The 15,598-nt window shown below is 38.2% G+C and overlaps 2 protein-coding genes across 5 annotated transcripts in view; one reads left to right on the forward strand and one right to left on the reverse strand.

Moving 5' to 3' along the window:
* The window catches only part of KLHL31 (kelch like family member 31), a 243,792-nt gene that overhangs the window by 93,659 nt on the left and 134,535 nt on the right, over positions 1-15,598 (forward strand). The gene's annotated exons all lie outside the window — the stretch shown is intronic.
* LRRC1 (leucine rich repeat containing 1) overlaps positions 1-15,598 on the reverse strand; it is a 102,846-nt gene that overhangs the window by 23,731 nt on the left and 63,517 nt on the right. For 2 of the 4 annotated variants that reach the window (XM_069851510.1, XM_069851511.1), the window contains exons 11-14: positions 11,815-11,930; positions 10,749-10,921; positions 9,070-9,206; positions 7,058-7,177 (exon numbers count right to left, since the gene is read on the reverse strand). In XM_069851510.1, coding sequence (XP_069707611.1) covers positions 7,058-7,177; positions 9,070-9,206; positions 10,749-10,921; positions 11,815-11,930 — 546 coding nt within the window. Of the gene's footprint in view, positions 1-5,855; positions 7,178-9,069; positions 9,207-10,748; positions 10,922-11,814; positions 11,931-15,598 lie in introns of those variants that run through there. The other 2 variants (XM_069851513.1, XM_069851512.1) reach the window with 2 other exon arrangements.

The raw sequence follows: 15,598 nt of genomic DNA on the forward strand, positions 1-15,598 counted from the left end.
ACTTTTTGTAAATGCATAAGAAATGCTTTGGAGGGAGAACTATTTGACAGCTTCAAGAGTTGTTCCATTCCATGGAAATACATTTTTCATCTCCCTTCATTAGTAATGACCTTTATTGATTTGCAACAGATAATTTTCTTTCAGTATTTCATCAGTGTGTCAGGTGGGCCCCTTTCTACCTCTTTTCAATGTTTTTCATGTTTTCAAAGGCAATCTCTTCAGCACATAAATACTCCTCTGTATCATATCCCTGTACGTTAAGAGGACAAATTGGTCTCACAAAGTACAAGGTGTCTATTCTGATAAGATCTTGCCAATAAATCCTCTACAGAATGAATTTCTTCCAGGCAACAAAGGTGTGCAAATGCTATGTATCACCCTAAATCATCCTGGCAAAGGAAAAAAAATCCAAAACACCCAAGCATTAAAAGCCAAGACATGAAAACCACACACATTTCTGAAATAACACACTGAAACCATGCAGTGACAGCAAAAAATATTTGCTTAAATAGCTTAATTAGTAAATATGGGAAAGAAAATATCTTTAAAGACGTATTTTCTAGAATATAAACACTCTTTTCCTTTAAAAGGCGTACGTAAAGTACAACTATACATAACATATGCTACTAATTGAAAACCATTTCAGGCTCATTCCCATTTTGAAGTACAGAAGGCTGTTTCTAAAACAGCTTCCTGTGATTCACATGAAATAATAATGAAAGCTAAACAAAATGCTGCTGAAACAAAGGCATCCTTGAATATGATTTCACTGTAAAAAAGGCAATGTAAAAGCTACCTGAACAGATTATTGAAGCAAACCTTCCACATGGAAACTTTGCTAGCAGTTAAATATATGACTTAATTTTTAACTTAGATGTTCAAGTGTTAACTAGCCAGATAAGATTTTTTAATTTAATGAAGACACCACTTAAAAAGAAATGAAATTACTGTAGATTATCCTGAAAACATCCACTACGCAAACGCTCTTCAGACTTGCCATTTTCTCCTCCTTTGAATGGAAAAAAGATCATCAGTAATATTCAAATAACCATTCTTTTTTAGTTAGTTTAGATTTTGTTTTGGTTTTAAATTGCTCGGATGAAGCCTTGAGCAGCCTGGTCTGGTGGGAGGTGTCCCTGCCCGTGGTAGTCGGGGTTGGAACTAGATGATCTTTAAGGTCCCTCACAACCCAAACCATTCTATGCTTAGTGGAAATCCACTATGTCAACAACCTGTAGAGAACCATTCAGGTAGCAGCTCATCTAATAATCCAGAAATATGGGACAATTGTATCTCCTGTGAGCTACTTTGAAATCAGTTAATGTAGGCCACTTATTTTGGGTTTGGGTAAAACTGAGAGAGCGATCAGAGAATCAAACTGCTTACGTCAGTAGCACAGTCCCATAATTTGCTGAAGTTTGCCTCAGGACCAAAAGAAGATAGTTTTAGTCTGACACAGAACTCTCTTTGAACAGTTAAGTCCCGTCTCTGTATTATTCTAGGGATGCTCACAAACCAAAATTCAAGCTGCTGATGCTTTGATGGTTTTTGCATGCTGTGCGTGGATTTTGAGGAAAGTTACCACAGTCAGTACTTGTCTACTGCAGGGAACATCGCTAACATTTTGGGCATGGCTGTTACCACACCTCCAGCTGCACATCCAGAGATACTGGTCAAGACAACACTCTCCAGCAACAGATGAGCATGAAGAGAAAAAGTGTCATAGGTTACTGAACATCAGGTTTCCACTTTCTGGTATTAATGCCAAGGGAGATTTGCTAAATCCCTTCTCCAAAACATCACTGAGAAGCCACAGAGTTCTTCACAGGGACTGTACTTTTCAGAAGAAGACTTCTTCTCTACAAAGATCATCTATAACAATACTTAAGATCTGTGCTAACAGACTAAGAACATCAGTGTTAAGAGACAACCGTGAACAAATTACAAATTTGAAACCAGGCTGCCACAAACTCTTGCTCCTGAAGTTAGGCAAGGTAAGTCCGGTCACACACTAAGCCCTTCAAAGCTTTCTGCTCTGGCAGAACCCATGTCTGGCCAACCTGTTGCCACAAGAACTGTACAAGAGGTGGTAAAGTGCATAGTCTCTCCAACAACAGAAGAAGAGATAAGATGGTTCCTGTCCTCCAACCAGGTATCTGCCTTTCCACTCTGAAGAAACTCACATTTTTCATGAATATTAATTATATTCCTGACTTTAGAATAAAAGAGGAAGGCATTGTTCAGCTGAAAATTTCACAATTGGTTCAGGAGGAAGGGAACACCCAAAACATTTATTGATAGCCAAGGTCGGTCTGCTTTTATCATCTTCTCTGATAGCAACCTAAGCCTGGATGCAGATTAGTGTATCTGATGGAAACTGAAGATGGGAAACACTCCTATCAAGTCAATTTAAAAACTCAAGTAATTGGACTTTCCAGAGTCAAGGTAAAAACTGTCAGCGAATTCTCCATTAACTAAAGGTTTGGACATCTGTGATAAATAGGATGCTTCAGTCTCAGGGGGAGACAGACATTTACACTGAAGCACAATAGGATCAGCTAAAGAATACTCAAGAATTTACTTAAAAAAAAAATCCTAGTGCAAATACTCTCAGCTGAATTTGTGAGTAGTGAAAACTTGTTAAGTAGCTAGTCAGCTAAATGTGGTTTACCCAGCACTAGTAAAGCACTAAAATTAGACAAGATGCAGGCTGAGCAGCTTGCCCCAGATACAAACAAGTCATTTACTGGAAAGGACAACAGTATGCAAGTTTCCAGTACTCACTTTCCCACAATACGCTGATTATCAAGAATATGGAATGCAAGCCAGAAAAATAATCTCAACACATAAATTATATGCAAGCTGTGGAAAAAGCCTGGAGCAACACACAGGGGATGGAAATTTTTTTTACTACACTAACTACACTAAAAATGGTAGCAAGAGTGGGGTTTTTTTCCCTTACTCTTGTAAGACTATGGAATGGTGACTTTCAATAGCAAACTCACATGCAGTAACTGACAGGTTAATATTAAACCCACTGCACCGCTACGGTCAATTGGTTTTCCCTGATTACCTGTTTAGCTAGTAAAGCAGCATGCAAGTAGTGCAGTGTTTCTTTATTGCAGTGTTTTTTCTTTGCGTGACACCCACCTCCCAAAAGACTTACAAAGCAACTGAAAAAAACACAAGAGAAAAAAAAAAAAAAGGAAAAGTCATGCTTACAAAATTATAATCACTAGGCAGGCTCCTCACAGCTATCAGCAACAGAAAAGAGCCAAACAAAGACCAGGAAGGTAGGACTCATGCATTCAAGGACACAGTGACACACACTGCTTCAGCATAACAAACATCATCAGGTTTTTTTGGCTATAAAATACACAATTTAAATTGCCTGGAACTTTACTGACACTGCTGGGAGGACAAGTGTACTCAAACCTCTTTATAAAATGGCACACGTACAGCTCATTCAAGAGAGCAGAGGGACTGCGGGGGTCTAGGCTGCTGGAGGTCTGACCGGGTGGAACGACAAGCAAGTCACCCTTTCATGATAAGCTACTGTGAAACAGATATTTAGGATTTGGGGGAGAGAGAGGGTAGCCACTTGTCATTGTTTGCACAGGGAATATCTAAGCATCTTTTCAGCCGTGAAAACAAACACTTCAGCTGCTATTATTCCACACTACCAGCAGCTGTTTTCAAACCTGGAAAAATGTGCTTACTGCCAGTCTCAAACATCCTACACTAAATTGTATATTCTGCTGAATTCTGCAGCAGAGCAGAATCTCAAATTGCCTCCCCCAAAGAGCATAAACAAAAGCCATCAACAAGACACAGTGCTACACAGTGTTAGTGAAGAATGTGAAAAAATACACCTCCTCTTTCAGATCTGCCCCAAACATAAAGGAAACATAATGAAAATCCAAACGTCCATTACACAGATTTGCAAAGCAAAGACTGATTTCCAACTGCAGTGAACAGTGAGGAACACCAGCTCTCCTTTGGGGATAGCAGCAGGATTGTGTGATGATGGACCTCAGCTCCCATAAAGAAGTGACTGTTAGATTCTACTCTGAGCTCAATTTATTTTCTTTAACAAATGAATGGAGGGAAACACCGTCAATAAGCAAGGTGTATCACCTGTCTTTGGCTGAGATGACCACAAGAACATGGCACAAGCCACCTAAAGTAAAGAAACCATCTCAAATGAAGGCAACAAGCCTGGATCAGCCAGTTCACTACAGCCCAAGAAACCAAAACAAATATTCATTCCACTATTTTACAAGAATATAAAAATAAATTGGCTGCTGACCAGCTACTTCATGTAAAAGCCAATGCAGCAAGTAGTGCCTGTCTTCTGGCTAATTTCTGGGCCACAGAGCAGGCTCCACGAGCCTGCTGGAGCATACAAAAAGCAACAGCCCAGTGACAAAGCCCTTATCAAAGAACAAGGTTTACATCTTGGGGTTGTTTAGCCTGGAGAAGAGGAGGCTGAAGGGAGACCTCATTGCTCTCTACGACTACCTGAAAGGAGGTTGTAGAGAGGAGGGTGCTGGGCTCTTCTCCCAGGTGACAGGGGACAGGACAAGAGGGAATGGCCTCAAGCTCCGCCAGGGGAGATTTAGGCTGGACATTAGGAAAAAAATTCTTCCCAGAAAGGGTCATTGGGCACTGGCAGAGGCTGCCCAGGGAGGTGATTGATTCATATTCCCTGGAGGTGTTTAAGGCACGGGTGGACAAGGTGCTGAGGGACATGGTTTAGTGTTTGATAGGAATGGTTGGACTCCATGATCCGGTGGGTCTCTTCCAACCTGGTTATTCTATGATTCTACGATCTTGTTCTGACTTCAGCAAGAGGCAGTGTGTGCACACAGGCAGAAAATTATTTTCATATGGTGGCATGTTAGGCAAGGCCCAAATCCAGGCTTTACACATGTATTTCATTTTGCTGATGGAGCTCTCCTGTTTATATTTGGAGCAGACACTAAAACCAAAACAAACAGACCACAGCCTCCAAATGAAAAACTGTCATCGCAACGTCTTGCTGCCTTTGGCTTCAGTCTGTCCTTTTTAGGAACTCATTTTCATCTTCAAATGAATTTGCCAAGGTTTGCTTGGACTCTGGGTACAGTTTCCTACATTTTTAAACTTCTGTTGTGTTACCCCAGTATTTTTTTTAATAGCAGCTTACCAAGACCAAGTGGCAGAACTCTGCTTTGCGAAGAATGAAATTGCACTATCCATGAACCTATCAACCAGCAGCAGCTCCTGCAAAGAGGCCACAGCTTGAAGCTTAAACAAGGAATCCCTGAGATGAGAATAGATCATAAAAATTGATGCATTTTCCCAGGTTAGATTTGTATACTTGCACATGGCTTGCAATAGCTACATGAACACCTTTTGTAAAGGCTTCAAATCAAAACGTTAAATTACAAAATCACTTAATATTGCAGTTATTCACTTCAACACAGAACTTAGTATAATTTACCTGATCTCCTCCTTTGCCTCCATCCCAGAAAACCTCACACAAGCAACACTTACCAGAAGAAACGTTCAGCAGAAGAAGGGATGTGCTTAGCCATACACAAAGTGTCAAGTCTTTCATTTTGTGGAAATTTGAGTCCATTGCTCACACTAAATACATCACATTCTTGCTTTAAACTCACACTGCCCAAGTCCCTCCACTGAATAAGTTACTGGTCTTCCTCAGTTCACAACACATACAGAACCCAGAGACACCAAAAATCAATCTCTATCTGCCTTTTGCAAAATTGTTAAATTTACTGAATTCCATTTGGTTAATACTTACCCTTATAAACAAATCAGAAACCACAGATTTAATAAAACCTGGAAATCAGCATTGGACCACTGGAAGTGCAACACAGTAACAATCATAGTAAATTCCAGTATTAATTCATACAGATTTTAATTGCTATTTTAATGACACAATAAATCTACTGACGGTTTTAAAGATTTTTTTATTATGGTTTTATATACTTATATAAAACCACCAAAGCACTTTAAAGTATCATGCTTTCTTGTGTAATACATAAAGCTAGTTTCATACTGTGCTTCTGAAAGTCTATCGTGCTGTTTTTCAAGTTATTTTACAGATGGCACGTTTAAAAAAGACAACGGAAGCATGAATTTCTAGTGACTGCAATGCAACACGGCATCCAAACCAAGATGTTTCATTACAACAAAGTTAAAGTGTGAGTGCATTACGTAATAAACAATAGCAGTTTGGTCATTTTAATCTTAATTCTGTTTACAACAAAACCAACATTTGTGCTTCATAACCTAAAATCCCATGATATAAGTTGTCTACTGTAAAAATCCCAACATATTACTGTCTGAAAAGAAAAACACATCTAAAACAGGAGACTCGAGTTTAAATCTTGCCATTTTCCTCGAGACTTGCTATATTTAAGACCAATATGACATACGAGACACAATAAGGCACAATGGGTGGTACAAATGAATGAATACACTTGTCCATGAAACTTCTTCTCTTCCACAAATGCTAAAATATGTACCGCTCAAGATATATTTTCTCTTAAAAATGAAATACATCATTTTGTTATGAAAGTCCTATACAAAAATTTAAAATTTACACCATCTGAGCTGCCAAAAAAATAAAAAAGTGTATCAATTTTCCACAAAACTATATTTCTCACCGTCACATCCAGCCACTGGGAAAAGGCTATCCCAGCACTCTGGAAAAGAAAGGCATTATCTCCCCTGTGTTTAAGACAAAAATATTCTATTCTGCATACAGTAGTGTATCATACTTAAAAAAGCCTAGCACTATTAAAATTACAATATTGATTTGGAAATTATTGGTTCACTGCCTGGATGAAATAAGGCACTTTCTTCCAGTGGGCAGCACTTTTCACACATATGGAGACGATGAATCAGGTTCTGGTTAAAAACAAAGAGGGGCTCAGTGAGGTCCCAGAAGACGACAGGAACATTTCAACAGCAGGGGAAGACACAGGAGGTAAAACCTGGAGATGAAACTCTACACAGAAGTGGTCACTCTGTCAATGGCATTATTGACCTCGTTTTTGTTTGAATCCAGTCCTTTAGCAGCATTCATATCATTCCGTAAATTCTCCACTGTCTTTTTCATGTTCTTTAATTCTCCAGGGTGTGGAGTGGCTCGCCTTAGAAGTGTTCTCTAAAAATAAACAGCGCAATAAGTGGTTTTGCCTTCGTCTCTTTGAAAAGCAACATATACTTTCAAGGCTTTAGCATTCACATATCAAATATTAGGTATTGATTTTTTTTCCCTCTCCCCCCTTTTCTTTCTCAAACTACAGTGCTCTATGTTGAGCATTATTTTCATAGCTGTTTCGTCATGAAGACAGTTAAAGAGGTTTTAGTAACTGTCTGGGAGCACATTTTTTCCTCTCTTGACCTACTAATATGAAAGCGACTCAAGTGAAGTACAGTTACAAGTTATGAAGTGAAGATTATTTCATAAATATAGTTGGGAATTTTTTTTTCCGTCCCAAAAAAACATCCAAGTGATTTAAGATCACATTTCAAAAAAGAAATATTCAGCTGGTTTTAAAAGTATATCACAAGATCTCTTTACGGTATCAAATACATGTTTGTGTGGAGTTCTGTATGCCTTCCAGCCCCACTACATAGTTTGGTTCTCTTGCCAATAGAGGACAAATCTTAAGAAGAGGGAGCATTTCTCTCCCATCTTAGACAAAAGAACATTTAACATCATTATGCTGAAACCTTTACAAGAAAAAACAAAATTTACAACCCCCCCCCAGATTTTGCAGATTAGAGACCAACAGAACACTATGAATAATTGCACAAATACGTATCAGTGCAATACATATATATATTATATATATATAAAATTACTTTTCAGTGGTATATATGTAAACTGTACAGATTAATATGGAACTGATGACCCATAAACGGGGGCACCACTCAAGACTGCTGCGGAAATCTGCCTTCCTTCCTCCCCAACAGGACCATAAACTTCTTTTGCTGCTAAAAAGGTTCTTGCCTCAAGTTAGGCCACAAAATCATGACCAAAAGCAGTGATCATTAACACCTAAGCCTTCATTATTGTATGGATACTCCTCGCTTGATACAGTTCTTAAGAAGCATCCTTCTGAACTCCCTTACCAGTCAGTCTATGAATGACATTTGTCAGAGACAGTTTCTGCTGCTTTAGATTAAGCAACCATCTCGCTTGAAAACTTACAGGTTCATGTCCCTACTAATAATTTTTTGTAGTCACTTTTTAAAATAAGATCAAGTTTGTAGCATGCAACAATCCAGAGAATGCCCTGAAGTATCTCAAGCAGAGCTCTAGTGAGAGCGACCAACAATTTTTTTAGAGCATCAGAGAAGCATGCTGAAAATCTGATTTAAGCAGTCGTAAGCTTTACAAAGAGTTTTAATTGTTAATGAAGGTTAGTAAAGCTAAAGATCATGTTGCATTTTGATCTTTAATACATACAGAGCCTAACCTAATGGAGAGGTCTTATAAGTACAGTGACAGATGTTCCCACATCCTTTGTTTAAGTGGGAAACTAATGAGCAACATTTTTGATATTTATGGACACTATGGTTGTTTCAATGCAAATGGTGGAGAAAAATAAAGAAGAAATAAAGAGACAGAAAGAGATTGAAAACAGAAAGTAGAGAGACAAACAACGGCAAACTTAATGGAGACAAATGCCAGAGTGCTGGAATCCTAAATTAGATTCTATATACTTTCAGGCAGTAAAGCTTCACAGATGCAGACAAAGATCCTATCTTGTTTCTGGAAGAAAACATCCTGAGCAGACACGGGAAGACAAAGCAAAAGAAAGTGTGTCCTGCATCAGGACATATAAGTTATATTCAAAGCAGAAAAAAAGAAAGGCATTTTAAGTCAATATGAAAAGTTTCACCAGTCAACATGAACAGTCTCTGCTACAAAGGAACGCAAAACCACACAGTAACAGCTGAAATATTTACAGCAAGAGAGCTCAGATACTTTTTACAGTTTTGCATTAAAGTCAGTGTTTGCAGGTATCCAAAGGCTTGGAAACATACCATTTCATTATCCTCTTCATCTTTTTCATCTTCTAAGAAGCGAATTGCACTGACTCTATTCACTGCCCGCTCATTCCATGTTTCATCTGACACTTCATTTACCAAACTCTCCAGGGCACCACATCGTGGTAGGTTATCTGTTAAAACAACAAAACGTAAATAAAGATTCAAAGCAAGTCTAAAGCACCAACACGTTATACTGTTAGTAACTGCAGTATCCAACCAATCACTAATCTGTGATTTGCAGATGATTATTTCTATTTTTTTCATAGAAAATAGAACTTGAACCAATTTCCTGTTACCAAGTACACACGATAAATAGTTTATGCATAAATGAGAAATTTCTGTACTTGGACTGTTTTAGGTTTGTAATAGTTTCAGAGCACTAATTATATAATTTAATACATCTTGTATACTATCTATACTATACATGCTTTTCTTCCAGATCACGGATGCCATCCAACATTAGCCAGTTCCCTAAATGGTATTCCATAACACAGGATCACTGCTTCTATTGACCCTTATCCTTTTAGTATTGCTATGCATACAAGTTCCATAATCTTCATTCCAAGCCTTCAACCCTTGAAGACACAAGATTAATTAGGCAAAGAAGAAAACTAATTTCTAGTAAGGAGGCCTTTAGAGAGAGTCAGCCTGGCTCAGTTACTCTTCTCAAGCTAACTTAACCTTCTCTAAATCTAAAACGTATGAATTTATTTACTTATTTTAATTTTTAATGCAATTTGTATCCTTAAAATCCAGAAGCTGACACAAAACAAAGCCATTTTCACATTTTTGCTGCTTTAATGATTTCTATTTGTGTCAGCTGAATAGTCTTGAAAGAGAGGAATTGATCTAAGTCTGCGAACCTACGATACAGATTTCTACAGCTGATCTTTTCTCCTCAAGCCGCCTTTGTACTCAGTGGAGAAGAATCCACATAGTCTCTTTTATAAGTCTATTATTGTGTGGGCTAAATTATTCTCCAGTGATTAGAGTACAAGTTTTAAATATTAGCTAGGACTAATCCCCTAGAATGTTCACACATTGCTATAAAAGCTTAAGGTCAAAAAAACATCGAGAAGTTACTGGCGCAGCAACCAGACAACAGTGAAAGAGTTTATGGTTCCACCTGACCTAGAAGCAAGTTTCAGCACCAGAGGTAGAAGCAACTTACAGTGCACTTCTACACTTGCTGAAGAATACAATAAATTTACTGTACAGTATTGCTGCTTGAAAGAAAATTACCTCGCTAAAATGTAAAATGTCTACTCCTTATCACAAGCTATGCAATTATTTTTCTGGTAAAGAGACTGTGGATGGAAAGCCACCAATTTGCACTGCCTAAATATGTATTTAAGATGCATGGTCAGTATACACAAATATGGACACAGCTACTTGGCCCACTGGCAAGCCTCAGAATCATGATATTAAATCTTCTTCACGGTCTGTATTTCATTCATTGTAGCTGGTGTCATTGTATTTTAAATAATACTTAGAGCCATGTTTTTCCAGTCTTTTAAAAATCAGAATGATTACAACAGGAAAAAGGTGTTTAATGGTGAAAATTTGCTACTTTGTTTATTACAGCTTATGCACAGTTTACAAACCTTTATGGAACAGACAACACCATAAACAAAGAAGATGTACATCATGAAAAACTGACTCTAGGCACTTACCTTGGCAACCAGGCTCAGAAGGCATTTGAGGAAGCAATACACACGTTAAAATCTTTTCTCCAGTTTCAGGGTCTGTGTCAGTCTGAAACGTCAGCAAAGGTTGGGACTGGTTATCAGACAACCACAAAGCCTTCAGCTTTAAGGTAGTCAGTGAGAGGGGAAGATACGTCAGCCTGGTTCAAAAAAGAAAAGTAAAAAAGTCAGGGTAATCTCTACAAGATTTACTAGATGGTCATGAAGTCACCTCATAAGCATATATCCCTGAGTTGGAATGCACAGGATTGTGATTAATGCCTCTAATAGAAGGCATTGCAGTAGTCAGACTCTAACTATTCTGTTATTTTAAGAAGAATCTATAGCTTAACTATATACCATAATTCTCAGCAGATGTGAATAACAGATAAAACAGTGCTGAGCTTTTTCTGCTGCAGTAAAATGCCCTGGAAGGCAGACAGCTGCTTCTGCTCTGGAGCCTAATACATACAGAACTGCCAGAACAGAAACAATAAGTGTTTATGAGACAATTACACTGCATAGATGAGATGCCGTTTGCTTTTTCTTTTTTTTTTTTTTTTTCACTTAACCTCCTACTAAGCAACTGAATTAATTCGCTGCTCTATGCTTCAGCCAGTGCCTTTTTGCATCTTGATGTCTGAAGCATATCAACTAAGATTCATGAGAAGCCACAAGGTCAAAGTGGCATTATTTGTTACTTGCACTCTATCTCTAAGGTAAGACAATATCAGTGTTATTTGACATTAAAGCTGGCAGCTTCGGCTAAATTGCCTAGTTCCAATTCAGAAATATACAAATATACAAATCCAGAGGGTTTTTTTTAAATCCTATCTTTTGCCCAGGGTCAAAGCAACTCAAGAAACGTATTCATGACAACACACAATTTATGCTACTTTGGCCCAAGGGAGAAGACTGGCAATTGCAAAACTAGCGCTAACACAAAAGTTATAATTGGGGTTTTGTGTTACTTCATGCTTAGACAATATTGTTTGTTGTTAGAAAGAATTGAATAAATCCAGCAAAAGAACATTACAATACACAAATCTCTTACCTGTTTCCAGCAACATCGAGGACATGAAGTTCAGTGGCTTGGGAAATTTCAGAGGGGATTCGAGATAATCTGTTGTCACGTACAGAGAAGACATTCAGACTGCAGCACCCCCCAATCTATATTAGAGAACAGAAAAAAAAAAAAGTCTGGTTTTGTTGCAGTACGATAGTATAAACAAAGGCATGCAGTACGGGTCACATAATATGTCATAGCACATTCAGGTTACGATGCCTGCCAGACACTTCACCCAGAGGTACAGACTGCAAACAAGTATTAGCTATAAAGAAGCCTGACCTGAAGCGAGCCCGCTGCAGCAGCTTCTTGAACAGCTGTATCTGCAAATGCTGTGTATTGCTACAAACAGGTTGGGTTCTACCTACATTCTAGAGCCTTCCAAGACAGGAAGGCATTAGTAACATCAGAGATGTCACTTTGCAGACAACCCTCACAAAAAACACTAGCTTCAACTTTTCCTAGCTCTGTGTTTTACACATTAATCCTTTCTTTCCTCATGGTAACTTTACATACAAGCAAGTGCAAGGGAGCTTTAGGCAAAGCAAAATGTCAAACCTATCAACTCCCAACATTTATTGAGTCCTCAAAGAGTAATAAAGAGTTCACAAAAAGTAGAAGAGTTTATGAGTAACATCTGTGATGTCTTGTTTTATGAGAAGCATCTAATTTTAAGATGATTCCCATATGCATCAGCCATTTTAATCTAATTTCCTCTCCCTCTACCAGTTTATCCAAACATAAGCATCTGCATTCCCAAGCTAATTTTGGGGCACAAAAGATGCAATTTTTCAGTTTTAGCCTTAAAATATATACATTTTCCATCAAAAGTACATATTTTCAGAAAAATAAACCCTCTACATCTGATTAAAAAAAAAAAAATCCACCTTTTTGTTCCAGATGGCAATTACTATTCCAATAAACACCATGTTTATTAGTTTTAGCAACCTGAAAGCTGCTTCAAGTATCTCTCTGTTCCTTCCTTTCACAAAGGAAAGTTACCTTTGTTTGCTTATCATAGGGAACTTCAAAAAGCACTGTATTTGTTCAAAAACACAGTTCCAAGACTCACCACAAGAAGGGGGGGAAAAAAAAATGTACCTTCTCTGACTCCAGGTATTAGAAGCAAGATTTCCAATGCCTTTTGAAGCTTTGAATTTAAACAGACTTAGAACATAAATATAGACAGCAAATCTACTGAAAGATCTTGGTTCAAAAATTAGAGGATTTCTACAGTCACACACATGTAAGAAGGTCCTTCTGTCACAATATTCCTAACATGCCACTACGTAACTATACCTTGGTCAAGTGTCCCCAGTTTTGAGCTGAAATTATTTATGTGTCCTAGTTAACTGTCAATTCTGTCTTTGCAAAATCCACAAATCAGTCCAAACCCATGTTTGAGATTACGGACAAATATCACAGAAGCCTTCCCACAACTCCAAGTAAAAATCACATTGATTTAACCTAAATTACTTACCAAGGAAAAAAGCCATTTTTAAAAGGATGCAACTGTGACTCTAGAACATAACACAAACAAATGGAACATTTATACCCCACTCACCTTCCTTTCTATGCTAAGTATATTTTAATGGAACAAAGCAGCAATCAGCTGCTTAAGGCTTCTGATTCACAAGCTACATGTAGTGCAAAGTATAGAGCACAACATTCTCTTGAAAAAAGAAAATCCAGGATAGATTCCCTTAAACCACTGCATGTGAAGATGCAGAGGTTTCTCAAGGGTATCAGCGTTCTCAGCCCTGTGTGCATGCTAGAAGCAGTAACCCCATTAGCCATTTTAGCTTGTGAATCAAAGCCCTCAGAAACCCGCGCTTAAACCACAAGCAAACATTTCTTGGGGCGATAATTCTGCTTTTCACTTTAAAGCGAGTATAGATTCTCAAATAATGTGCCTTGACACATTCACAGAATACAGTGCCATACAGAAGAAAAATAATATATAAATACACAAGTGTCTAATTGCTGTATCTAACATGAGGAGCTGTGAAAAGCAAGGGATACAATTAGTGAATGTTGATGAGCTGACAAGTGATGCCCTAACCTTATACAAAGTGTTCGCTTTTCCATGAATGAAGTTTGCATTATTCAGTCTTGGAGCATGGAGATCCAAACAGTTTAGGCAAACAAACAAAGTAAAGCCATGCAGCCCTGATGAGACCAAACCTTCTGTAATTTTGACAATGGAAAAATGCAGCAGTGGAACCAGCTGGCCTGAGATATCATGCATTTAAAGCAGTTTAATGAAAGGTAACAGTAGAACCATGGACTGAATAATACTTACAGGGTTATCAATTTACCTGACCCATAATTTTCCAAGCTGCTAACAATTAAGAAAATACAAGAAATGTTCAATTTATTTTTTTTTTTACCCACACTGGACAAGAGCAAGCCAACAAACAGAGACAGAACATATATTCTTCTACTGCCAAAGAAGGTTAGAACTCCTAAGTTATTTTAACTTTGCTCTATCAATCACTAGGTAAGCGTTTAAAGGTTTTGTTTCACCCAGAGGTAGTAAAGACCTTTTTGGCATGGGGGAAATAGATAGAGACCGAAACTGTTTTATGAAACTTGTTTTTAGAAATGCAGGCAGCATCTAACAAGGAGCGCTGGGTGAGATACCACAGAGAAAAAAAGACAAGTTGACAGTTTAAGTAAACTAAAATCTTTGTCATTTCACAAAAAAGATGGCACCCATCCAGCAGTACAGAAGAAAGGCATCAGGTCCAATGTTTGAAAACCTAAACACGAAGTGGTACGACTGAGGCAAAGTGTGCACACTAAATGGCATGCTGGAAGGAACACATTGTTGTGAACATCATGAAGTAATACGGTATCAGAACGCTGCTGGTTTGGCTGAGAGTCATTAACTGACAAAAAGCCATGCTTTCCAAGTGTTTGATTACATGCTTATAACAGACTTTGCCAAACCACCGCATAGACACCAAGTACACAGTCGAGACCACAAGCCCATTTAACAGTTAAGCGCACAGTTCACTTTGACTGTAGACTTCAATTAATGGGGACAAGCATGTGCTTAGTTCTAGGCACAAGAGTAACTGTTCCAAAGAGTGGAGGCTTAAAGAAGTCCTCATGTTCTTCTGTAGTGAGCTAGACATCTGGAAAAGGTCTCAAATGAGTTGTGTGTCTAAGTCATATTCCTGAGATGTATTTCATTCTAGCAACTTTAATTAAAGGGTTATTCACTTGTCTCATCACACCATCTCCAAAAAACAGTCAGCCTAGATAAAAAACAAAACCAAAACCCACACATCAGTCAGGCAGAAAATGATCGTTACTATGAAATGCTAATATTGAGATCACTGATTTTACACTACTATAAAGTCTGAGCAGAACTGCTTATTTGCTTCCAGGTGGATTTGCTGCAGAGAATGAGCGTGACCAGAACCCCTCAAGGTTCCATGTAAAACTCTGCAACACGGAGGATTTTTTTTTTTTCCCTCTTTTCTTCTGCTCAGCCTGAGGCTCATCTTTATAACAGATTCCTTGTTCTGGAGACTTGGGCATACACAGGATGGCAGCTTGGCTGCTAAAACTCCCCTCTACATTCTGAACATTATCAGCGTTTACCACTTCAGCCTCCTACTCTTTTGACATCTACATACCCACTGCCAGTCCCTCACTTCTCTGCTGATGTTTCTGATGATTCCTCTTCCCTACTGCAGACAGACTGTTGTTCTGACACCTGCATCAGTTGCACATTTTTGATCACCCTACTCTTAGTGCACTT

The sequence above is a fragment of the Phaenicophaeus curvirostris genome, chromosome 2 (assembly GCF_032191515.1).
Source record: "Phaenicophaeus curvirostris isolate KB17595 chromosome 2, BPBGC_Pcur_1.0, whole genome shotgun sequence".
NCBI classification, from domain to species: Eukaryota; Metazoa; Chordata; class Aves; order Cuculiformes; family Cuculidae; genus Phaenicophaeus; species Phaenicophaeus curvirostris.